This window comes from Bacillus rossius (genome assembly GCF_032445375.1).
Source record: "Bacillus rossius redtenbacheri isolate Brsri chromosome 4 unlocalized genomic scaffold, Brsri_v3 Brsri_v3_scf4_1, whole genome shotgun sequence".
Classification (NCBI taxonomy): domain Eukaryota; kingdom Metazoa; phylum Arthropoda; class Insecta; order Phasmatodea; family Bacillidae; genus Bacillus; species Bacillus rossius.
This window is the reverse complement of record NW_026962010.1, coordinates 24738406-24763401: the sequence shown is the minus strand read 5'-3', so window position 1 is coordinate 24763401 and position 24996 is coordinate 24738406. Positions and strand designations below refer to the sequence as shown.

The 24996-nt window shown below is 37.1% G+C and overlaps 1 protein-coding gene across 4 annotated transcripts in view; it reads right to left on the bottom strand.

Annotated features, from left to right (window-relative positions):
• The window catches only part of LOC134541750 (ubiquitin-conjugating enzyme E2 T-like), a 71271-nt gene extending 48517 nt beyond the window's left edge, over nt 1-22754 (bottom strand). For 2 of the 4 annotated variants that reach the window (XM_063385411.1, XM_063385413.1), the window contains exons 1-2: nt 22521-22754; nt 4254-4323 (exon numbers count right to left, since the gene is read on the bottom strand). In XM_063385411.1, the coding sequence (XP_063241481.1) occupies nt 4254-4323; nt 22521-22632 (182 nt within the window). In that variant the 5' untranslated portion in view covers nt 22633-22754. Of the gene's footprint in view, nt 1-4253; nt 4324-18378 lie in introns of all 4 variants that reach the window. The other 2 variants (XM_063385410.1, XM_063385412.1) reach the window with 1 other exon arrangement.
• Between the last annotated feature and the right edge of the window lie 2242 nt (nt 22755-24996).

Below are 24996 nucleotides of genomic sequence, written 5' to 3'. Positions count from 1 at the left end.
CGTTAAAAATATATATAAAATACTTTCCATTTTCATTGTTACCAATTATCCTCTGCTTTCTTTTCTTCAGCCACGTGGTGCTCTAATCTGCACTCTCTCCAGTTCGCTCTCAAGCACTGTTGTATAAAGATCCCATAATTCTGCAGCATACTCCAGCATGGGGCATACCATGGTGTACACCTTGTCCTCCTCCATAACCCTGCTTCCTCTGTAAGCAGTTGTCCCACCATGCCCAAGGCCTGTCTGCTCTTAACAACCTTCTCTACCATCCCTCCCCCCCCCACCCCCAAGGCTTCCTTGCAGCACTATCCATAAGTACCTACTTAAAGCTTTTAGACTTACCTATCACGTCTCCCCTTTAGTGTTATACCCTCTTATCCACGTTTGTTTCCTTTATCTTACCCACATTTATGTTAATGTCATTCCTTTCCACCCATTCTTCCAGTCTATCCCCCTCTCCTCTGCATCTACATGCCACACAAACATCCACAAATGGTCTCGTGCACCCATTTATTATGCCCTTCTCCAAAACATTCACAAATATGGTGAAGGGCGGTGGATCAAGCACACTGTCCTGTGGCACTCCAAACACAACACTTCCCTTCGCAGACATCACAATAGCTATAATCAGTTCTGCACCGCAAAAATCAGACAATATTACACAACATATCTAATGCAAGTATTATTAAAACACACAGTATTTATTAAGAAATCAGGGGTTCATAAAAAATTTAAATTTTTTATGAATAATGAACCTTGAAATACTTTCACACAAGAACAATTTGAAGACCAATATGAAGCTCAATTTAAAGTGTGTTCAAGAGAGAAAGAGGGATAAAAAATAGTGAAAGCAAAAGAGATATACAAGGTGTGGCTATTAAATAACCGGACTCATACTGCTCCCAGAAAACTGTGAGCGTGCCGCGACATGTTTGAACATGACCGTGTCTGATGGTCCTTCCCCCACCCTGAGCTCGCTAGACAAGCCAGCAGGTTGCTCAGTTTGACTGTAGCAGTTGAGTGAATTAGTCTAAGCACTAGTGACGTGTTGGAAAAATACTAAGTGGTCAGACGGAGCAACGGGTTGTAACGTTGCAAGAACCCTGCCCTCCTAGCTAAATAATTTTCTTTTAAACTTTTTTTCTGTATATGTAAGTATTAATAAGTCAATGTTTTTTGAGTGATGTATATGTTATGAAACAGTAGAATCAGACGTTATGAATATTAATATATGTTATTTGCACGTGGTATGTGTTTTAAGAAGGTATTTTGTATTTTATTAGACATTTTTAATCATTACTATTTTTTATGTAATTATTCACAAAGAAGTTGCTGTACTAGAATTTTGCCTGTTTAGGCCAATTTTTTCAGGTTTTTCACAATAAGTTGAATTTTTTCAAGTAATTTGTATTATGATTGCTGTTCTTAATTTTAATTAACGTGTTGCAATATAATTATAGATCACGGGACTGTGTCTGGGCTGGGGTGATGTGTAGAAAGAGAGGCATAAGAGACATGTAAGTGTGAGTGAGAAAGAAACAGTAATTCCCCTCAGAGATAGATAAAGATGGGAATTCCCCCACTGCGTGGGAACTGAGTGATAACTGCTGTCTCACGGTGTGGGAGAGAGAACGAGAATGGGAGTCCCCGATTTTGATGTGAAATTGAAAAGAGACAGATCAAGGGAAGCCCCGAGTTATGTGTGTACAGGGTTTTTCATGTATTGTAATTTGTTCTGTGATTGGCTTGTGATTTGTAGAGTGAATGACGCGTGCGTGTGATTGGTCGGTGAGGTCATGTGACTTCTCCTCCCTGCGTGGAGGAGGCAGTGGCAAGAATTCACCAGTCATCCGTCGAACGCTGCACGAGTAGGTCGCGTGCGTGTGATTGGTCGGTGAGGTCATGTGACTTCTCCTCCCTGCGTGGAGGAGGTAGTGGCAAGAATTCACCAGTCGTCCGTCGAACGCTGCACGAGTAGGTCGCGTTCGGTGGCTTCTCGCCATAAAATGAAGTAATTTGCTGGAGAGATAATTTAACGTTGGTGGTCAGAGCCAGGCCGAGTATTAAGTTAACCTAATTATTTTATTTTCATTCGGACAGTACCAAATTAGAAATTGTGATCACCTTCGTCGGCGTTTGGCTCGTAGCGAAATTAGTTTTCGCTGGGTGCGGTCATGTTTAAGGCCGCACTAATTTCGTGTACTTGCAGTAAAAGATTACTGAAGGACGTTATTTTTCGTTAATTCACATCGCGCAAACTGTGAGCATTTTTCGATGGGCAGATGTACGTGTTGAACGAGTGAGAAAAACTGTGAAAATGATTGGATTCGTCTATGCATTCTAGTTTGAAAAATAAAACAACAAAATTTGCAATCGGCGTTGAACATGTTTATTTTTGTATGTAACGAACCATTACAGGGTTAACCTCAAGTTTCTTGTTAAACTAGGAAAAACTGCCACAGAAGCTTATGCAATATTAAAAGAAGTCTACAGGAATGAATGTTTATCCTGCAAACAAGTTTTTGAGTGGTTTAAACGATTTAAAGGGTGTGAAACGACAGAAGATGATCGCGCTCAACATCAAAAACGGACGAAAAAATTGAACTAATTGGTAAATTAATCCGCGCTGATTGTCATCAGAGCATTCGAGGGCTTGCTGAAATGACAGGAATCATAAAAGAAAGTGTTGGACAGATTTTGCATGAAATCATTAACATGCGGAAGGTTTGCACAAAAATGGTGCCGAAATTCCTCACTCCCGAGCAAAAGGAATCAAGACAGAACATTTGTACTGACATACTAAACAACATGCCACTAATCCAGATTTGTTAGACAAGGTGATTAATTGTGATGAATCGTGGTTTTTAACTAACAATCCCGAAACGAAGAGGCAATCCGTGCATTGGAAGAGCCCAAGCTCGCCAAGGCAAAATAAAAAAAGCCAGGATGAGCAAATCCAAATTCAAACGATGATTGTCTTTTTCGACATTCGTGACATTGTCTACGTTCACTGGGTACCCCAGGGTCAGACGGTCAATCAACATTTCTACATCGAGGTTCTGACGGCCCTACGTGAGCACGTGAGAAGACGAAGACCCGATTTGTGTAAGACCAAGTCCTGGATCCTTCACCAACCCATTCTGCCTTGTCTGTGAAAGCATTCCTTGCAAAATACTGCATCACTGTGTTGGAACATCCACCGTACTCGCCCGACCTTGCCCCCTGCGACTTTTTTACTGTTTCCCAAGGTCACGTCGGCGCTTAAGGGGACAAGATTTGAAAGTGTGGAATCGGTTAAAGCAAAAGCGACGGAGGTTCTCAACCAGCTGACAGAAGAGGACTTCCAGCACTGCTTTCAACAATGGACACGTTGTATAGAACGGTGCAGGGATCGCCAAGAGGAATACATTGAAGGCGAAAGAACTTCGGCTGTAATTGGTGACGAATAAAAAGTGTTATGACTTCAGTCCGGAATTTAATAGCCATACCTCGTATTATACCGCACACTATGGGATGATTTCGCAACACGATTATTTGGTGCTCTCTCATGATCTCGCTGTTTCTTGTTGGGCAAATGCACTTTCAGCTTGGTAAGCAAAGAAAACTTATGGAGATGATACACGTGAAATAAAGGTTTTAATAATTGCCTAGATATACAAAGACTGCTAAAATAATCATTTAAGATGCCACAATGTCTAGTTTCAAATATTATGCAGGCTTTGTCGGTTGAAACTGCTGTCTGTGAATTCTCGAAACACAAATAATAAACACTGGTAAAAAAATATTAAGTTCTGATTTAAAATTAACTAGGGTTAAAATCAAATACACTTCAATCCTATAGTTCATGGATTCAGGCATCTGTTAACCTGCAATAAGTTCAACGTGCAGTCGTCTAGAAACATGTCATGAGCGCGAGAAAAGTTTTGTGCTTTTTTTAGCTCTCAGAAAGAAACTGAAATGTCGAAAGAATGTGTGAGCAAGAGCACGAAAGAGCACTCTTCCAGCTAATCCAAGTGAATAATAGATTAAAGAATCTCTGAAACAAAGAATAAAGTATCATAAAAAAAAGTGAAAAATAATTACATACGTGCAAACAAATAAAAATTAATAAATATCCACACACCATTGCCCAACTTAAAAAAACCAATACGGGTGCAATCAATTTAGGTACTGTATACTTATACACCAATTAAATTCCAGGATTTAATGCACAGTAACAACTTTATAAGTTACTACTTGCCAAAATTACTCACTTTTCCGGGATTTGTATCTGTATTCGGAAGATCCCAGATTCATATGGAGTGCCATCTAATCCACGTATGCCTGCCGGAAACCAATACAGAAAAGAATTTTGCTGGGTGATGCTGTCAAGACATGTAAAAATTTATTTTCAATACAGTTATAGGTACATAGTTTTTTTCACAACCACCTTAATTTCATTCCATGTCAATAATAATACTTGAGATTTCTTATTCAATCTGTTTGTGGCATTATGACTACCTAGAAATCTGCTAAGAAAGGATTTTTCGAAAATCAGCTCCCAAGGGGGCTTACGGAGGCGTTTAAGATCAAAATTCCTATTTTTTGGTTGAAAATCTCAATGGTAATGACTATTGCACTAATGATGCATTCTTTGCTTTCATTAAAATTTTGTGGAGGTGTTAAAGATCAAAATTTTTCATTTTCCTAGTATTTTTCTACAGACTTAACACTCGGCAGTGATGTTCCTTATATTATATAGCCATCAACTGAGAATAAGGTATTCTGAAAATCAGCCACCAAGGGTGGTTTAGTCCAGGCAATGCCGGGTACTTCAGCTAGTCTAAATATACAAAGTAAAGCTTCAGTTTGTTTCTTTCTTATACGAATCTCCAGTTTTACTCTAATCTTGATAATTTTGCACACTTTAATTTTGGAAAAAGAGGAAGGTCACTGCATACGTGATAATTTCGGAAATGGACCCATTCCTTAAAGCACAATTTTGGTAGGGCTATATCTTGATGATGAAATTGCACTATTGCATTGCTGATGCTTTCTTTGTCTTCTGGCAATGGTCATTGCATTGTTGATGCTCTCTTAGTCTCCTAACAACAGTTATTGCATTGTTACCCTTCGATTTTGAATCATTTGAACGAATTTAATTATTACAACAACACCTACATTAACTAAAGTTCTACAAACAAAAAATTAAAAAAAAAAAAGACTTACGTAAACAATGAATGTTGGCAATTGCAATTGTAATGTAAGCTGTAAACTGTTGTTTTTTCACAAACCAGTAGGAATTTAAAAAACCTTCCTTTCAGGGTTAATTCAGGAACGTCTGAAGTATATGGAAAACATATATTCCTTTTTTTTTTGCGGGTACACAAAGAATGGCAGCAGCAGCAGCAGCAGCAGCAGCTTAAAATCTCTGGTATTGTAATGTAAAATACAAAAACTTAATTTTTTCACAAACTAGTAGTAATTATAAAACCATCTCTTCGGAGTAAATTTAGGGACGCGAGTAGTGTGTGAAAGCAATGTTTTCCAATTTTTTTCTTTCCTTTCTAAAAAGCCAATCTGTCTGAGTATTACTAATCAACAAGACACAGGGGCAATCTTTATGTGGGGCATACATTAATTTGGAAACGCTATGTTTTACACATGGAACAACTATAAGTGGCTTGTTCAAGAGTCGGTGTTCATATTGCTTGTTTGTTTATGATCCAGATAGACAAACTAAAAACAATTTGTTATCCTCAAGCTCTGCTATGAAAGAGTCAAGATAGATAAAAAAAAAGAAAAGATGTTTGTTTCCTATCTAAATAAAATGTACTGTATTACATGAGGTTTAGGGGAAAAAAAAAAAAAGCCCCCTCCCCCTCCAATTCAGAGAAGCATCTTCATGCTGCGTAAAGCCCGAGCACCGCTGGGTACTTCAGCCAGTACAATGATAGAAACTGGATTTTGAGAGGAGCTTGCTTCCAACACCGGTACAGCCATTCTGATTTAAGTTTTTCTACGTTTCCTGAGATCTCTCTTGAATGGTGTGAGCCATGGCCAATTCCTTCTTCAATATCCCTCGATAGAGTTTTTTTTGTTACTCCATCTCTATAGAGGAGATAAGCATGATTATAAATAAAAAGGGCCTACATAACTATGCAAAATGGAAAAGAAAATTTTTTTTTTCGCATTTGCTATTATCATTTTTTTTTGCAGACATTGTGGTATTACTTGCACGTAGTTTTTTTTTACCATTAGATCTTAATGGTTTTTCCGTCTGCTCTTACGTTTTTGTACAATTTCCACCATAAATGACTTTTCAGTGATTTTCATGTGTCTCCTTGGAAGGAAAAACAGAGTTGTGATTACTACCAAATGGTAGTGGTATGCGATTTTAAACACTTTATAGAATAAATTTATGTATTATTTTGTGTGTAAAATATAAGATGTATTTTTAAAATACTTTCTTTAACTGAAAGTTTGATAAACAATTGGACAAATTATAATGAACATTCTCGAGAATGTATAAGTTGGTACAAATTTCCCATTCTGATTTTTAATATTTCTTCAGTTTAAAACAGTTGTCAGAGTAGCATGTGCATGCTGCAACAATAAAATAGTTTGTGGATTCAGAACATGTAATAGTATGTTTAAAATCTTTTCATGAATTAGTTATTTTGTGATATTGCATATTTATTTCAATATTTCACCAAATTTATGTACGTATGCATGAGCCATTGTAAGTATATTTTGAAAAGAAAAAAAAAGAGTAAATTTTGAGTGTAATTATGTAATTTTTATGTTTTACTTAGTTGTCTATTTTCTATTAGGCTAGGACTAAGTTATACCACAAAGACTATGTTTTTGCAGGTATTAGATATCACGACTAAAATGAAACATTTTTTGCAACTAAATTAAAAATATGATAAATACATTGGGATTTTTAAAACTCTTACATCAAGACTTTTCCATAACTCAAATTCCTAAAATGAGGTATTTTAGTACCACAAATATTTTGTGTTTCAAAACAGCATTAATAAGTTCCCACTAGTTTCAGAGATATTAAAGTTTATACGTTACATTACAATATTGTGCATTGACGCGGCCACTGCCATTTTGTCGACTCTGTGGATAGCATATAATATTAACTATTTTCATTAATAATATAACACCCCTATTGCTCAAGTATTCCCAAACAAACATGCACACAGACCCACAATGGAAACCTAAGATTCACAACAGTTTATTTCAAGGCAGTGTTCATGCATGTTCAGTATTTTTTCACTGGCCGGTTAGGTTAGGATAGCTAAATTGAAAATGCTTTATAATATTGTGGAAGGTTGGTTTGGTTAGCTATATTTTAAAAAGTTTTAAGTAGTGAATAGTTGGTTAGGTTAGTATAGCTACATTATTTTATAGTATTTGTAATGTAGCTAATGCAACCTAACCAACCAGTCACACTGTTTCACAGAATTTTATTGTAACTAACTTATCCTAATTAGCTGTTCACACTATTTTAAAGTATTTTTAATGAAGCTTGACAATTATCTAATTTCTTTGTCACTTAAGTCTAAAAGATGTTATTGACAAAATTATTCTGCATTTAAGGGCCCACGCACACGAGCGACTCTGTGGCGCGACTGCGTGGCGCGAACAAGCCACCGTGTGGCGCCACTGAGTGTCGCCACTCGGTGGCCCGTGTGAATGACAAAGCTGCAGAGAAGCGCCACAGAGAAATACTGTAGTCTGGTCATGGACTCCGACGAGGAAGCTCTTCTCATTGTTCTCCTCGTAAGGCGTCGTCGTCGTAGGCAACAGCGATCACTATGGATGCACCCTATAACATCGGAACGGCTGGCTAATGGGCAGTTCTATACTATTATGAGTGCGCTTCAAGAAGACACTTCGAAGTTTTTCAACTATTTTCGAATGAGACAAGAATATTTTGCACAGCTTCTTGCCTTGCTCAGAGTTTATATCGAGAAGGCTGACACCAATATGAGAAGAAGAATACCTGCCAAGGAGAGATTTGCAATCACACTAAGGTAGGCTTTAATATTTTTTTCTGAATAGTTTTATTTATTTTGAGAGACTAGGAAAATGTTTAAAAATAAAATATATATTGTAACTAGTTTCATTTTACAAAACGGCAAAATCTCTTTGACATTAGTGTACATTCGTATAGTTATATAAATTATTATCATTAAAACCATAAAAAAAACTAGTTATTCAATAAACAAACTTAATATTTCAATAAAAAATTAATACTTTAAACACAACAATAAATGTAGTGATCACTGCATACCATAAAACAATCTTGAAAATGTTAGTATTGATAGCAGTTATTGCAAAATTTAATTAAAAAAAGTCTTCACATATATTTGAATCATCAGACTCTGCTTGGGATGCTACTGCTGATGGTGGTCGAAACTGCTGAAAATGGGTTGTGGCGGAAGAACCTGCCGTTTGATACACTGGTGAACTGAATGAGTTTTGGTTGATTGGAATGGCTGGAGCTTGAGGTCGCCCAGTTGTTGTTGCATGAAGACCTGGATGTTGGAGAGGAAGAGCATGCGGAGTTATCATGCTCGATGAAGGTTGACATGGGTTTGAGTGAGGACCTAGAAAGTGGGGATATGAAGATGTAGCCTGTTTGTACTTTTTTAGAGTATGCATGATTTCTAACTGAAAATCCAGCTTGGCATCATCTGGGAGTGCTTTCAAGTGAGGCAGAAGGCTCAGTAAAAAATGTCTGTCACTGTCAAAATTTTCTGTCTGTGCCATCTTCTTTTGTAAACTCTGCGAAAGTGTGCGTAGGAGTTGTTGTTCTTCTGAAGCGCATGATTGCTTCCTCTTCGAAGCAGGAGGGGTAGAACAATGCCTATAATCTTCACTTGTTCCATCCACTTCTTGGCCAACAGACATTTCATCTTCTGGTTCCCGAGGCTTGGTTTCACATACTGGCAGCAGGAAACTCATCTGCTTAAAATAAATATATTCCTTACGCCCAGTTTCTGCTGAAGAGCCTGACTTGTTTTTTTTACTTTTGGACAATTCTCTTCTAAATGAATATCTCAAACTTTTCCATCTTCTTTGTAGGTCGATAGCTGAAAAAAAACAACTTAAATAATAAAAAAAAAACAATGGAGTCATATAGTACATGCCAGAGATGTGTAACATCTAAACTCGGTAACGAGCAAATTCATGTGTTCTCACATTGCAAATAGGCCTATATTTATAATACGAAACTCGGTAACGAAATTTAAGGTAAAATTCTTTGTAATAATGCCGAGCGTGATAAAGGTTTCTTCAACGTTTCTTGACACGAACCACACGTAGTTTCCGCATCCTCCGCTAGAATTCGCTGCCAGAGAAGCTACATCAAATATCAAATCATTATATTGTAGACAGAAATTCTAATTAATCTATATGATAAAACTGTTCCCATAAAAGTTAAAAAATACTTGATGAAACCCGGCTTTAGACCTGTTTTTTCAACAAGTAATTTAATTTGAATACTTCGCATATTGTTAAAATTCATTAGTCAATTATTACTTTATGGTTCACTTGGTTTGGCTTTATGAACTTTGGTTCACGTCTTGTGCCGCAGCACAGTATTAACACATTTACGTTCGTTCCATTCACGAAATTACTCCTAACAAATGCCATACACCGAGAGCCGAGATGTTACACATAAAAATGTTTAAAGGCGTACAGTTAAGACGCATTGCGTATAATTTACCAACGTTTTCTAACGTTTTGTAATCAGTAAATTAAAACATTAAAAAAAATCAAAACAGGTTTTTCATACTAAAATGAGATTACCACTCTCAAGATGAACACTACCACACGCGTATGCATAACCTAAATATAATTTTTCTTTCTTTCAGATATCTTGCTACTGGATGCTCTTTCATGGATCTACACAACACTTTACAATGTGGGCAAACTACTGCTGTGAAGATTGTCGGAGATGTCTGTGAAAAACTTTGGCAGCCTCTACATGAAACCTGTTTTCCACAATTGACTCAGGAAGAATGGCTCAAGATCGTAGATGGTTTTGAGACTCGTGCCAATTTCCCGAACTGCTAGGAGCAATAGATGATAAATATGTGAGAGTCATTCAACCAGCGGGCAGTGGATCTACATACTTTTTTTACAAGAAACATTTTTCCATGGTATTATTAGCACTGTGTGATGCTAACTACAGGTTCACATTTGTTGATGTGGGATCATATGGCAAGGCATCTGATTCATCGATATATTAAAACAGTGAGCTCTTTGGAAAGCATCAAACAATACTTTGAATATCCGTAACAACAGACCAATATCCAGGGATGGAGATCCACTTCCCTTCACTTTTGTTGGTGATGAAGCATTTGCTATTTCTACCCACATGCAGAGACCATATGGTGGAAAAAAACTTTCACAAAAGAAGAAAATATTTAATTACAGACTTTCGCGAGCAAGACGATACATAGAATGTTCGTTTGGCATTCTCACCAATAAATGGCGTATTCTTCATAGGGCACTGAATTTAAACGTGCGTAATTCTGAAACTATTATAAAAGCGTGTTGTATACTACACAACTTCGTAAGAGAAAGGGATGGCATAGACTTTGACAGCACCCTGAATGTTGTGGGACTAGATGAAGGTGAAACTGAAGTGCAAATAGGTGGTCCACGATCGGCTTTAATGATCAGAGAAAAGTTTGCGAATTACTTTTGTAGTGCCGAAGGATCTGTGCCGTGGTAGAATCGAATGCATGATTGACTTTTCTTTCAAAAACACAATCTGAGTTTTATCGTTGTATTCTGAATTTTTTATTACTGAAACAGCACAGTTTTTGGAATGATGAGTGCTAAATTCAGCTACAACTAGGCCTACAAGATGTTATTTTACATTGATTAATAAGCCAAAATATGTGCTAAAATATGATGATGCGAGTTATTTAATAAATATCTCAGTTTCAATATTTCAAGAAACTTTTTGAAATGTATTAATAGTACTTGTTCATTTTTGATATCCACATTATATCAAAGTTTTATATTTTGTGTAGATTGTCCAGTTGATAGTGTCGTAGAGAGGAAAACTAATGTAGTTATTGATTATTTATTTAGGTTGTCTGACTAAATAAGTTTTGTCTCTACTATAGGTGAAAGAAGCTACCATCGTCATTGTCCCTATTCAGGGTTCCTACAGCCTGAGTCAAATTTATTTCCCTGACCATTCATTGAAACTTCCCTGACCAATTACGAAAAATAATTCAGTTTTACAAAAAAATATTGATTTTTTAACTGTGCCCTAATTATATTGGCCTCCCATCCCCTTCAGCTAACCGTACCACACCTTAAACATAAATATCAGAAAGCAGACACAAACTTTACTAAAACTTCCATTTTTGACATGAATATTAAAAACATTCAAAACACTGTGGTTCAATAAATACGTAATTCAATTATATGTTAACATGTAACAAATAAATTCAAAAAAATTTGAAATACTAGTTAGAGCAAAGCTCATTTCTTTTTCAAGTTCTTTTAATTCCCTTTCTATTGCTTCCTTTTTCTGTTCTATTTCCCTCATAAATTTTTTTCTTTCTTCTACTAACTCTTTTACTTGTGTTTCTAAGAATCTTTATTCTCCCTTTCTTGTTGATTCCTCACTTGTTTTCTTTTTTCTTAGTTCCAAATAATCTTGATATCGTTTTCGAGCACTTTTCACATAATCTAACATCCTTTTATCTATTTTCACATTCTCAATCCCTCCTGCCTGTTGCACTTCATCTTGAATATGGCGTTGTGCTATCACTGTCTTTTCTAGCATGTTTTCAACCAATAGTGACTTATTAATTGAAAAACCCCCTTCCACAGTTGCATTACCATGGGAGAGCACAAGACATATCTTAATTACTTCCCACAGGTTTTTGTACACTTCACTTCCTCTCGTGAAGTTTCCATAGGAGTTATAGAGTCTTGCCTCCTCATTAGTTTCGCAGTGTTCTTGAAACCTTTCCCTAAGTACAGTTTTCTTCACATCACACAAGTTACAGTATTCTTTTTTAGCCTTTTCTGCAACTTCATCATCTATTTTGTTTGAAGCAAGTAGCTCTTCTAAAAGAAAAGAAAACCTTTTCTGACCAATCGAAGGTGAGTGTTGAATAATCGAGGGATCTAGAGAAGACAATCCTCTAACTGCTTTGTACTTCAAAGGACATCTTTCTTGAAGTTTGGCAGTCATGGCTGTCAACATACCACGACATTCATGCATAAACTCAAACTTTTCTCTTTCCGTTACAGAGGTTGATACTTCTGCAAGAAAGCGTTTTGCTGCAAATCCAACATCAACTTTATTGCTTAGGATTAAATTTTCTGATTTTTTTACATCAATAGAGAGCATATTTGTGCTAGTACACTTCATCACTTAGGCTTTACACAGCGGTTCATAATTTCTCTCAGAAGTTTCTCCACTGCTTCAAAAATAAATGGACTCATGGGTTTTGAAGTTTGAAACTTCTTAAGAAAGGGCTCACACTCATCTGCAATTGTCTTGCAGAATGCCAATTTACACTTTGCAAATGGATCACAAGCTGCTTCAATCAAGGTTTTTGCAACTTTTGTCTTCGGAAGCTTGGCTACATTAACAAATTTTGCAACATGATCCCACATCTCTAACGCTCTTTTAAGGCACTTGGCATTGTCTAGCCAACGTACATTACAGAACTTCAAAGGAAATATTGTGCATTCCATCAGCTCTGTAAATAATTCTCGCCAAGCTGGAGAATCATGGAAAAGAAAATATACCTAAGTGTAGCAACAAGGTACTTATGTCCCATCCAACATATTCAATGCCAGTTTTCAAAGCACCATGAACCACATGCAAACTACACGTTCCGAGATTCAGTAATGTGAAAGTTTCATTGCTTGTGGTGGATCTGATGTGTTCTTGGAGACATTTGAACAATTTCAAATTGACGTTGGGGCCATTCATAGACACCTGGATTATTTTGGAAGGTGACAGAGGAGCAATTCCATCCAAAAAATGCCTAAGCAAATGTTCAGCTATGCTTCTATCAAGAAACACACTATTCAAGTATCTGGTAATAACCATTTGCTTTTCTTCATCCCAAAACCTGATTACTATGTCCATTTGTCCTCGCTGAATTACTTTGTTCAATGCTTCATCAAAACATAATACAAAATTTTCGCACAACTTCAGGCGATCTAGCATATTCTGCTGGAAGTACAGTGCTAGCCCATGAAGAAGAACATACGCAACTTTATCTCCTCCTAAAGTAAATGCATTGGCAACTGCACTATCGGGAAACATCATTTTAAATACAGTACTTATGTTACTGCAAGAATTAAAAGACATTTTCTTGCACACAACCTGTAGACTCCAAATAATCTCTGCTTTCATTGCATCTTCTTTTAAAACATAATTGTTGAGATTTCTTTGAGGCACTACATTCTGTAGACTAGTGACCGTGTTTATCTGAAGCTGAGTGCATTGTGACGTGAAGACAGTATTTGAGCAAGAAGAATCACTACTCTGTTCCTTGTCTAGGTTAACGTCTGAAATCGCTGTTGATCCAGAACAACTTGCAATATTACCTGGCGTCTTTATGAAAAAAGAAGACAAAGAAGTCTGACTTGTCGCACCTCCCAACATTTTCAAATGGGTTGGTCCTTTCCCATGAGAAACTAATGCTTGCTTTCCCATATTGCTCAAGTTCAAAGTCTTTTTACACACACTACAAAATGCTTGAGTATTATGCCCATCTACCGGACGCCCCCATGCTGAAAAATCTGGAAACAGAGCTGGGTTCAGCCACAGCTGATTAAATACAGTTTTTTTTTCAGACATAATGAACTGTAACAGTCTTTACATAATCAACCTGGAACAAAACAAAGTAGGTGGATGGTTACACACAAAAGCTTACTACTCCACATGCAACAAACAGGTAGCCTTCTTTTCACAGGCAAGAGAGCCACAACCACAACCCGAACAGTTCTGAAGTTTACCAAAGTGAAAGGTTAAGTTAGGTTCGGTCAGTTACATAAATAAAACTTCTTTCTATTTTTATTTTCTAGGAGGTTAGGTTAGGTTCGCGTTGTTTAAAATACTATATCACCGTAAAATATATAAATCCTTGAAATATGGTGTTTTTTCATGGGTGATCGTTCCATGTAGTGAAAATAACACGTCCACGTAGCAAATAGAGTTTCTCACTCCTTGGCAAACGTTGACAACACATACTGCGCACCGCTGTGTTGGTTTGGTACCAGTGATTTTGGGCTTTGTTTTTGTTTACCTTGAAGTAAATTTTCGTGCTTTATTGACACGTTCTATAGATATTTTTTCACGTTAATGATTAATTTTCGCGATATTCGTGCAATGGCGAGTGGTCGTCAAAGAAACGCTGTAACAGTTAAGCAAAAATGGGTTATTTTGAGGTAGTTTGACAACCATGTTGGATCGCGTTTGGCCTTAGCCAAGGCATTGATAATTTCTCGTGTCTACATTAAACACAATTGCTCATAATTGAACGTCCATCGAAAATGCCGCAGAACAATGTGGACCAATGGCAAAAAAAAATTAAAAAATATCAAGTTGTTAATGTTAGGCCTATAACATATTTTTACTTAAGTTTTAGGATTGCCATTAAATACTAAAGTTAATTGCAAACAAAAATAATATAGTTATTGTTCTAAAACTTTATTACATCAAGCGTTGACTTGAAGAATAATTATATCTATCATCAAGTAGTTTTTAGTAAAATTTTACTTTCCCCTCAATTACACTTTCCTCCGAATTACACCTTTTTCAGTTTTCCCCTTGAAAAGTGTAATTCAGGGTTACACTGTATTTTGAAACAAACTAGTAAGTGTGTTGGCAAAACACTATTAATGGTAAATATAGCGTAGGCATAATACTTAATATTTCTCAAAACTTAAGACATACAAGCCGAGTTAGTGAACTTCTTTACTACTTTCACATCTTCATTCACCACTGCATGCAGAAGACTGCAGTAACCTTCAAAAGATACAGTGAGCGAAATAGAATTTATTGCAACTAGAGATGATGTATGATGTTTTTTTGATTAGATATATTTCTTTCAGAGTTATTTTTTCGAAATTTTACTTTCCACTACATTTCACTGACTTTAAAGCTATCTCACTGACTTTCCCTGACATCTTTATTTTTCCCTGACTTTCCCTGACTTTCCCTGACTATCCCTGACATTCCAGATTGTAGGAACCCTGCTATTGTTCGACCTGACGCCGATTAAAATTTATTATGCCTACCGCTTCATAAATGTGAACTACGTCGCTGGCACAGTTTTTTATGTGATTAAATCCAGTAAAAACCAATTTTATCAAGTAACAAATAAGAAAATTACAGGACATTTAAATTAGCCATTGTTGCCAATCTAGCCCAACCAGTGGTCTTGTGTGAAAGGATCCGTGCTTACCGCTGAGGCTTATATTCGGATATTTAATTTTAAATTATTTATTGAACCCCTTATGAAAACCTGCGTTGTGGATCAAATTGTTACTGAACATCTTGGAACTAATTGTTAATGGACTATCGTTGTAACGAGCGCCGAATATAACATCCTGGATTGTACCTTTCATATTGTTGGCACTGACGATTTTTCCGAGTTTCAAATATTGTTGCACACAAATAGAAATCTGAACAAGTTAAGTATTGCTTTGTGCTATTGTTGTAAAGATATTTAGCTCTCGTCATACTTGTGATGCAATACTATGTGTTGTTCTTTTATTCTTGTTGATTGGAGTCTTTCATGATGAGTAATAAAACTAAAAACAAAATTTTGAAACATGGTAATTGTCAGGAGTATTCATTGTTGGTGGTGGCTTCCCTACGCTGTTGCTTACATTAGGTATAATTACGTCCCAAGGGTTGAACAGTGTTTCTGGAACCCAGTGATATATGTGTAGTAGGTACTGTCTTTGTTTCGCAGTTAATAAAACAACCAGAACTTAGCCGGAGCCCATAGGGATATTTCAGACTAGCCTAATATTTGATTATTCTATTGTGTGTGTATTATATATGCACCTACATACGCTATCCTTCCTAATTTATATAAACCTTTGTTATGATTACAAAAATCCCTAAACTGATATATTGATATTTGAAGGTTGTGTCGAAAAAGTTTTTTGAATGTTAAAATACAACTTAATACGCAGTTAGGGTTACCAGACACTGATAACAAAAAAGGAGGACATTCACCTCGAAAAAGGAGGACATTTCATTAAAAAGGGAGGACAATATATTTTTTCTAAAACGCCATGAATTAATTACAATGGAGTACGCTATTTTACAATGTTTTGGCATTTAATACAGTTTCAGTATAAAGAATCAAACAAACTACGCATATACATCATATTAAAAACACGTGCTTCTGCATGTGCTGCTACCTGTCAAGCTGTCATAGAACTACTAACTAGTGGGGTGACTGCGGACAGCGTATTAGCGCGCACCACGCGCTTTACTCAGAGTGTAACTGCAGGAATTATCTCACTTTATAAAAAAGCCGGACATTTTGGAGCATTAAGGAAAATCCGGCCGGACGCAAAAAAATACATAAAAAGGAGGACATGTCCTCCTTTTGCCGGACGTCTGGTAACCCTATACGCAGTTAGGTATTAACTAGAGATGGGTCGAGTCTTGGTTTATCGAGTCGAGCCGAGCCGAGTTGGGTCAGATTGACTCGACTCGAAAACCGAGTCACATATTTTATCAAGTTCGAGACTCGAAACACGTTTCGAGTTAAGTACCAGCATCGTGACATTATAGCACTTTATTATAGGTTGTCTTAACGTTTTCGCCAAATTATTAATACAGCAAGAAATGATAATGACCTTTAAACAAAACAAATCCCGTGCAAACCTAACCTTGCCCGCTACCGTGCTACGGCGCTATAATAGGTACAAGTGCAACCAAACCTAGGCCTACCTTCATTTATGAACGTGACGTCGTAACGTGATTTTGTCGATAGTGGCGACAGTTTATAGGACAAAATTATGTCACATGACCATTTTATAAAATAAAAAAAATACTTGGAAAACAGCGTGCACTGTTTTCATTTTGTTTTTCATCCTGTGCTTACTTCAAATACGGTACCGCATTTGTTTACAAAATACGTCAATGGATTTTCACTGAAGAAAAATTTGTTGCAAAACGCACATATATTAATAATCATCACGTTTATCGTGCCCCGTTTATAATAACTCGTATAAACAAGAGATTTCCGTAACCTAAACATAAAAACATAAAATAATTATATTGTAATATTTAGTAAATAACACCAAGCCGTGATGCGTGAAAATAGCTGCGTGTTAGGCCAACCAGCCTTGCATTTTAGAACTAAATTTAGCTGTGATCCGCTACGCAGCGCTGCGTGTCAATAACGTTTAGGATAAAATTACTTTCTTTTTGTTTGAATAAAATATAATAACAACGCTCATGCATTTTATTTGGCAATCAGTTACTGATCGCCAAATCAAATGAATGAAATATTTATTTAAAAACATATTCATATTCTTGTAGTTGTAACAAGTTCCGGGCGAATAATCTTGCCGCGGAAAGTGTATTTACATTGAGAATGTGACAATGTGACAAGGCCTATATGCCTTGAGCTGTTTGTTCATGTGGGGATTTGCCGGTGGATCGGAAAAAAAAAGTTACGTAACTCGGGAAGCCTTCTTTTCACATACGAAAGAGCCAAACTCCCGATCGTACATCTTCGTTTTTTTTGTTCATTGTAAATAAATATGGCGGTGTTGATAAAAGGAAATACTATAAACAAGGCAACAGTATTTATTTGTACGCCGCCATATTTTTCGTTTGCAGTGTGTCCGTGAACGTTTATTTTGGACAACTCATGATAACTATGGTCAATTAGGTTAGGTTAGCTACATTATAAATACTTTAAAACATTGTGGACGGTTTATTTGGTTAGGATAGCTACATTAAAGATACTGTGGAATCATGTTGAAATAAAGCTTAGTTTTTTATATTTAAATAACATAATGATTTGAATTAATCATTTAAAATATTTAAATAACATAATGATTTGCTAATTAATCATTTAAAATATTTAAATAATGCAGATGCATCTTGGATACACAATTTTTATATCAATGGGTGTAGTAATATTTTATTTATCATATTCGACGCAAAAAATTATAAAATTATGAAACACGAACTGACTCGACCTCTTCAAAAATTTTGTGACTCGAACTCGACTCGACTCGAAATATGAATTGCTAAACTCGGCTCGACTCGACTCGACGCCAAAAAACCTCAACTCGTCCATCTCTAGTATTAACAAAACACATTTTACTTTGTAATGCACCTACACATACCTGCTTGGTTCTTTCTTGCAGCATCCATGTCAACAAAATCTTCAACAAAAATTGCACACATTTCTTCCCAAGCCTTTCCTCGTAAAATTTTGTTGCTGTATGCATCACATCTTGAATCCCAAATTGCTGGTCGTGATTCTATCGCCATTATAAAACGGCCGGAATCGTAAGAAGCCATTGGAAAACAGTCCGCGCGGGTCTGTCGCGTCACAGGAAGTGGCCCGTGTGAATGCGTACGCGCCACTCTGTCGCACCACTGAGACGCGGGGACCCGCGTCAGCCCGCCACAGACGTGCGCGACTATCGCCCGTGTGCGAGGCTCAGCGCGTTTTCAATGGTGGCTTATCTGCGTATACCTCCTCGCCACGCAGTCGCGCCACAGTCGCTCGTGTGCGTGGGCCCTAAATGCTCTCACCTGAGAGAGGAGTGTTTCTGATTGGCTGCAGCTGTGGGCCAATCCGAGTAGGAGTACCTACTGAGGTGAAGCTACAGGCAATCAGGAAACACTCCCGACTCAGGCAAGAATATTTAAAGGTAGGAGAGTTTCAAGAACCTGGTTGTGGAAGGGGGGCTAAAGCGTTTGTGGGCTGCAGGCAGTTACAACAAAATAAATAAGTTAACAACTTCCCTAGTATTCTACAAAAATTCACAAAAATATTTTCTTTTTTCTGTTCCAGGTCTACTACAAGCTTCCCACTGAGGGAAAACCTTCTATGTTATATTGGCTCGTCCTATATTTCACTGATGCTTGTGAATGCAGTAGTTTACGTACCTAGCGCGGCCAATCATTACTAATATGTAAATTTCTCTCTACACCAACACGACCACACGATAACATACCTGTGTGAGTGTCGGCCTCATTCACTGGGGCATGCACATGCGTGTGTCTAAAGAGTTTCCTTGGAGCGGCTTGTACAGCTGTACACTACACGCCAACCCTTAGATTAATTAGGTCATTTGCTTAGATCACACTTACAAGCCTATAATAGCTCACGACATCACGACACTAAAACACACCAGTTAGCCGATCTAACTGGTGGGGGAAGTTTTCCTTTCTTTTATCCCCCCACCATACACCAACATATATTGTGCCGTGTATTAGGGATTTAGGCACGTTTTATTTAAAATTTTGTTATCATAAATATATTTTTGTAAATTTATTCTTTTTTTCTCTTCTTATTTCTTTACGGCCAGGCCCTCAGACTCTGTTCTCAGAGGCGAGCAGATTTTTTTTCCAGCCTAATGCTAGCTTAGCATTCTGGCTAATATTTATCCCGCCTAGAGGCACGTCGGAGGCCGGTAACTTAATTTCTCCGCATGACTACTTTTTCCTACAGCAGCTTGTGAAGCAGTGCTGAGCCCTGCTAACTCTGTCACGAATTGGTATAAGGTTCACTAGCAGCAAGACACGACAGCAGGATCTCGTGGGCCTTGCGTCCCACAGACCATGCGTTTTTTGAAGCCAGTCCCCCTTCCCTGCTTCCCCACCCTTTCTTCTCAGAAGTGAAGCCAGGAACGATGACCGCTTGTGAACTCATGGGAACGGTAACCGAATCCAAGGCCATCTCAGGCTTGACAGCCGCAGGTACGATTCTGGACTTTAACGACATCTAGAGACGGCTGGGGTCACTAACGCCACTTGTGGGCATCGGCAGCGCCAACACTACCGCGCTCGCGCGGAGGTAACGACAACCTTTCTCATCCTTATATCTCGGGCCGCTAGGTGGCAACACTGGTGGCCCCATAAACCTAAACCATAAACATAAGCAGTGACACTCTCGTCGGCCACAAGTCGATTTATTAGTACTTCTTCTCGCCACCAAAAGATAGCGCCTCAGTCGCGCAGTCACTCCAGTAAGATCTGATATTTTTTATGCCGAACACCTTCGGGTGGGCTCGGTAATTTTCAGCTCAGAGCCTAGCCCCCCTCCCATTCTCTAAAGATCCTGCGCTTATTATATACTGATGATATCCCGCTCTGAAGGGACTTCGGTGCGCGCCTCCTAACTGACTGGTACCGTTTGTAACTGCGATCTTCATCGACATCGCATCGTATATTATGTAGTCTTCTCAGACTAGAGGGATGAAGTTCCTATCTAAAATTAAGAGTAACCAGTCAGTAGTTTAGTTAAAAGTAGAGAAACTTAGTGTGTATATATATATATATTTTTAATCGGAGACGAGACGCCCTCTCCTGAGCGCCAGGACCAACACCCTGTTTTGGTAAGTCTTCACGTCTTCCCCCCCTTTAATTTACCTCTATTGCTATTGGCCTTTTGCGCTATTTAAGTATACTGTCTGGAAACAGGTCTGATTCTTTGGAATTTGGACTTCTGTTTCAGACAGGGTTTCAAGTTTGAAGCAACCAAAATCCTCTCCCGGAACATCTAGAGTCGGATCCTGACCAGAATCCACCATCTTTAGGCCTACTACCTCGATCACCGTCAACATACAGCCCCGGGTAATACCCGCTTCATTCCATTATTTTCTTTGCGAACTCAAAAATAGTGTAACCCAGTTATGACAGTGGACAGTTAAAGCAGTTCGAGGAGAGGAAATTTATATAATGTTTTGCAAGGACTATATGTACAACCTGTAAAGTTAGCGATGTTAATTTCATTCATGTTTTTAAATATTGTAATTTTTGTTATACATTCAGGGCCGGCCCGATAGTAAATAAGTTCAAAGAATATACTATAATAAGTGTAATTGTGAGGAATTTAAGTAAGATCACTTATCAATGAAAAACAAATGTTACAAAGGAAAATTTAATCTATATAAAAAAAAAAAGAACACTGATTAATAAAATAAGGAAGTCTATAGACGTAACTGTTTTTATTTAATTGATCTATAATAACGATCCCTTTTTCTCCCTAGTGTTCGTAGGGAGTCTCTAAATTTGCTTTGTTTACTCCTAATGTTGCCTCTGATGTTGACTTTTAATAGCTATTAATTGAGGGCCCCAGTATTGAGTTTATCCAAATCTTTTTATCTACTTATTGAATAATTCTTTAAGACCCTTGGGGTATTACAATATTCATAAATTAGCATTACACTACAAACTAAACCATAAGGTACACATCATGCCCTTGTACCAAATTATCACAAAAGACACGCATCCCACCCGATGGTACAAGTCAGGAGCGTAGGAACCAGGGGGGCGACCCAGGCGACTGCCCGGACATAACATTTCATGGTCAGGCAAAGTGATGGTTTTGCCCGGCCATTGCATCAGATGAACAAGAGACATTGTCTTCATTGCAATGCTAAATGGTTTTGTGGGATTTTCTTGTCTGTGCATTACTTTATCCTTAAAATAAATTGAGACTTTTCGATAAGTGTACAGGCACAATAAATACGGCGCGGCAACTGTTCTTGTTTTCTTCTAAATATTCACGTTTCACAGTGCTGATAGCGGAAATATTATTGTGGGATATAAGACCAGTAAATGTTTCCGCTCGTTGCATTTTTATTTACGAAAGATGCTTAAATAGCACCATTCGGCTCCTTAAAATACATTTTTTTTTCTACCGGGGGAGAGCCCCCGGACACCCCCTTTGTTAAATCCACCACTTATTATGAAACTCTCCTTTGCCCCCCCATTAAATATTTGCTTCCTACGCACCTGGTATAAGTGATTCTATTTAAGTATGTGGTGCATCTTGAAATAAAATGCACAAAGCATGTTATGCAAATTGAAAATACCACGGATGTCAATATAATGGATCAGCGACAAGAACCTGATGGCGACTGCAAAGTCGGAGAAATCTTCACCTTTGACACAGCTAACACCCAGAAGCCAAGGAACTTCAGACAATGTTTACGAAAGCCAGTGATCTACATTTACATTTAAATACTGTAGTATGTGTTAATGATGGTTAGGAATAACAAACTGCACGCATTATAAACAGTATTTAAATGTCCCTACCAAACCATTATCAAGATTTTGTTTAAAATGTAACTAACCTAACCAACCCTTCAACCATTAAATTACCAAAAAACCTTCTAATATTTTACAATACCATTTTACAAAATGATTATAATATAATCATAACCTAGTAGACACAATAGCGGATTTATGTTTGCTTTCTCCTTGACATTACCAAAAATATTATAAAGACCAAACAAGAATTATAACCTACAAGCATCAAGGATATCCAAGTTTGATTCATCTTTCAACCAACACGAAACACCAAACGGTGGATGCCTGGTTATCCTTTCTAATTCTTTCTTGACTCTAGTTGATTTAATCATTTCCTGCTATAATTTCAGAAACAACGTAAACACTTAAATATATTTTAAATTTTTTTTTACTTTATTGACAGTTTGAAACACAACCCCACAAAGCGCGGCACTCCCTTAGAACAGGGCGGGAGATAAAGACGTGTGACTCGTAGAAAAATGAAACCATGTTTTATGACATGTAGTACTATCTGTTGGGTGGGTACATAACTTCCAACAAAAACTCAGATGGAAGCAGAGATTTCTCTAATCTCTGGGTGGAAGTATTAGTTTTAAAATGATAATTTAACTGAGTGCAGTTTAATTGTTTAGTAGAAGAGATACAAACACGCAAAAAATTAATATTTATACCGTTGTTAGTAAAAATAAATTTATGTGTCAATGAGTACGTAATGCAGTATTTCTATTATGTGATACCACAAAATATGTTGCTACCAAAGTAAAGTGAAAAATGTTCACTGATTTATTTGTATGATAATAGCAGGTACATTATTTCCTCCATCAGTGTAGCTATGCTAGTAACATATTATTAATGCTAATTTAAAAAAATGCAATTTTTGCTTTTAATAGTTGTTAAAACATAACAATTATTTAACTGCACACACATTCTTTGTATACTATAGTTATGTACTTAAGAGAAAAAGTTATCAATTTATGTGGTTTCGTCAAATGGGGATACTTGAGCCACTTCAGAACGTTCAGCTCAGCAAAAATTAGTGCAATTTAATTTATAAAATACACTGTATTGGTTATATTTTGAGTAAAGCTATATAGAATAGACCCCCATATTGATATATTACCTGAAAATATTTAATATGTATTTATATTCATTTTTATGTATGGCACAAGTTAAACAGGGTTTAGGGTAACTTGAGCCACCCATTCAGAAATGCAGTTTTTTTTTACATATTTGACTTACATTGTCTAACTTAATCCACATAAGAAATGTTTGTTTTTAACAATTACAACTATTAAAATTTATAGATATAATTTTGTATACATGAAAAGTTTATTAGATGAAATTTATAGGCTTTGTATAATACAAAACTTAAATGTACATTTGGTTTATGATCCACATCACAAATATTGAAATTATTGTCATTCAACCTAAGCTAATTGTAAGTAGGCACCTAATACAAAACCTACTAACAAGTTCAACCATCACTCTACAACAACAGGAAAATTATACTTGAATTTATGCCTTCCTCTAACAATGACACGAGATGGCAATACCACAAGAATGTCTTCCATTTTCAAAGTCCACTGATCTTCGACAGAAGAGAAGATAAATGTTTTGTCGCATTTTCCACTTTTCCTCAATAGTTTACACTGATACTGACTTTGAAGCTCGAAGTCAATTTTAACGACATAGTATTTGTCCACAATTTTGTTTGAAGAGCAAGCAAACTGGATTCTTAAAACAACAAAATCACCAACTTGAACATCTCCTGTGTAACTAACTTGGCACCTATGTTCTTCTGTCGCTCGGGTTACTGAAACTGGAGTACTGCCTTCACCTTCTGAAGATACCAAGTCAGGGGTGTCAGGATCATCTTCTGACTCGAACGATGTTCCGCTTACACTCTTCCCAGGAACAACACACAGTCTTCTTTGTTATGGCTTTGGGGTGGAAGTGGCATTTCTAGACTCTCTCAAATAGCTTTCCAATGCCTTCGAGAATCCATCAGAAATAAACATACCTATTCCCAATAGTCATAGCAGGCAGTTTTTTATACGTACTCAGAATTGTAAGGGTAAATTCTGGTCGCTCGAAATCCTGACTTTAAGTTCTTTTCGATTGATGGCGACAAACTCTTTAATGTACTTTTCAGGAGACGTGGAAGAACATTTTTTGGTATGGTTCCTTTGTGTTTCATTTTCCAGACCATGAGGACTTGACACCAATGACACTTTAGTGGACGAAAGAAAGCCACATCCAAAGGTTGACAAAGGTGAGTACTATTGGGAGGGAGTAGGATGAATCTAATATTGTACTCCTAACATTTTTGGATTGACACTAAGAGTCAAATGGCTTGATAAAATGTCCCCGATCAACGCTTTAGGATGGTCTTTAGTTGCTACCTTCTTTAAATAAGCCAGTGCAACTGTCTCGAACCAATCCTCAAATAATGCTGCATCAAATCATCCACTTTTTGAGGTATTATACCTTGCCCCTTTTGGTCCTCCTTCCTGCAATGTGTTATATAAGTGTTCTGCCTTGTAGACAAGGTTTGGTGGAAGAAGAATTCCACTTGACGTCCCTGCCTACATCAAGGAACTGATTGCCTTGCTGGAATCCATGATGAGCTCAGCACATTTGCAAACTCTTCGCTCGCGGCACGGAAGATCGCGGTAGTCATGTTGAGAGATAATGAA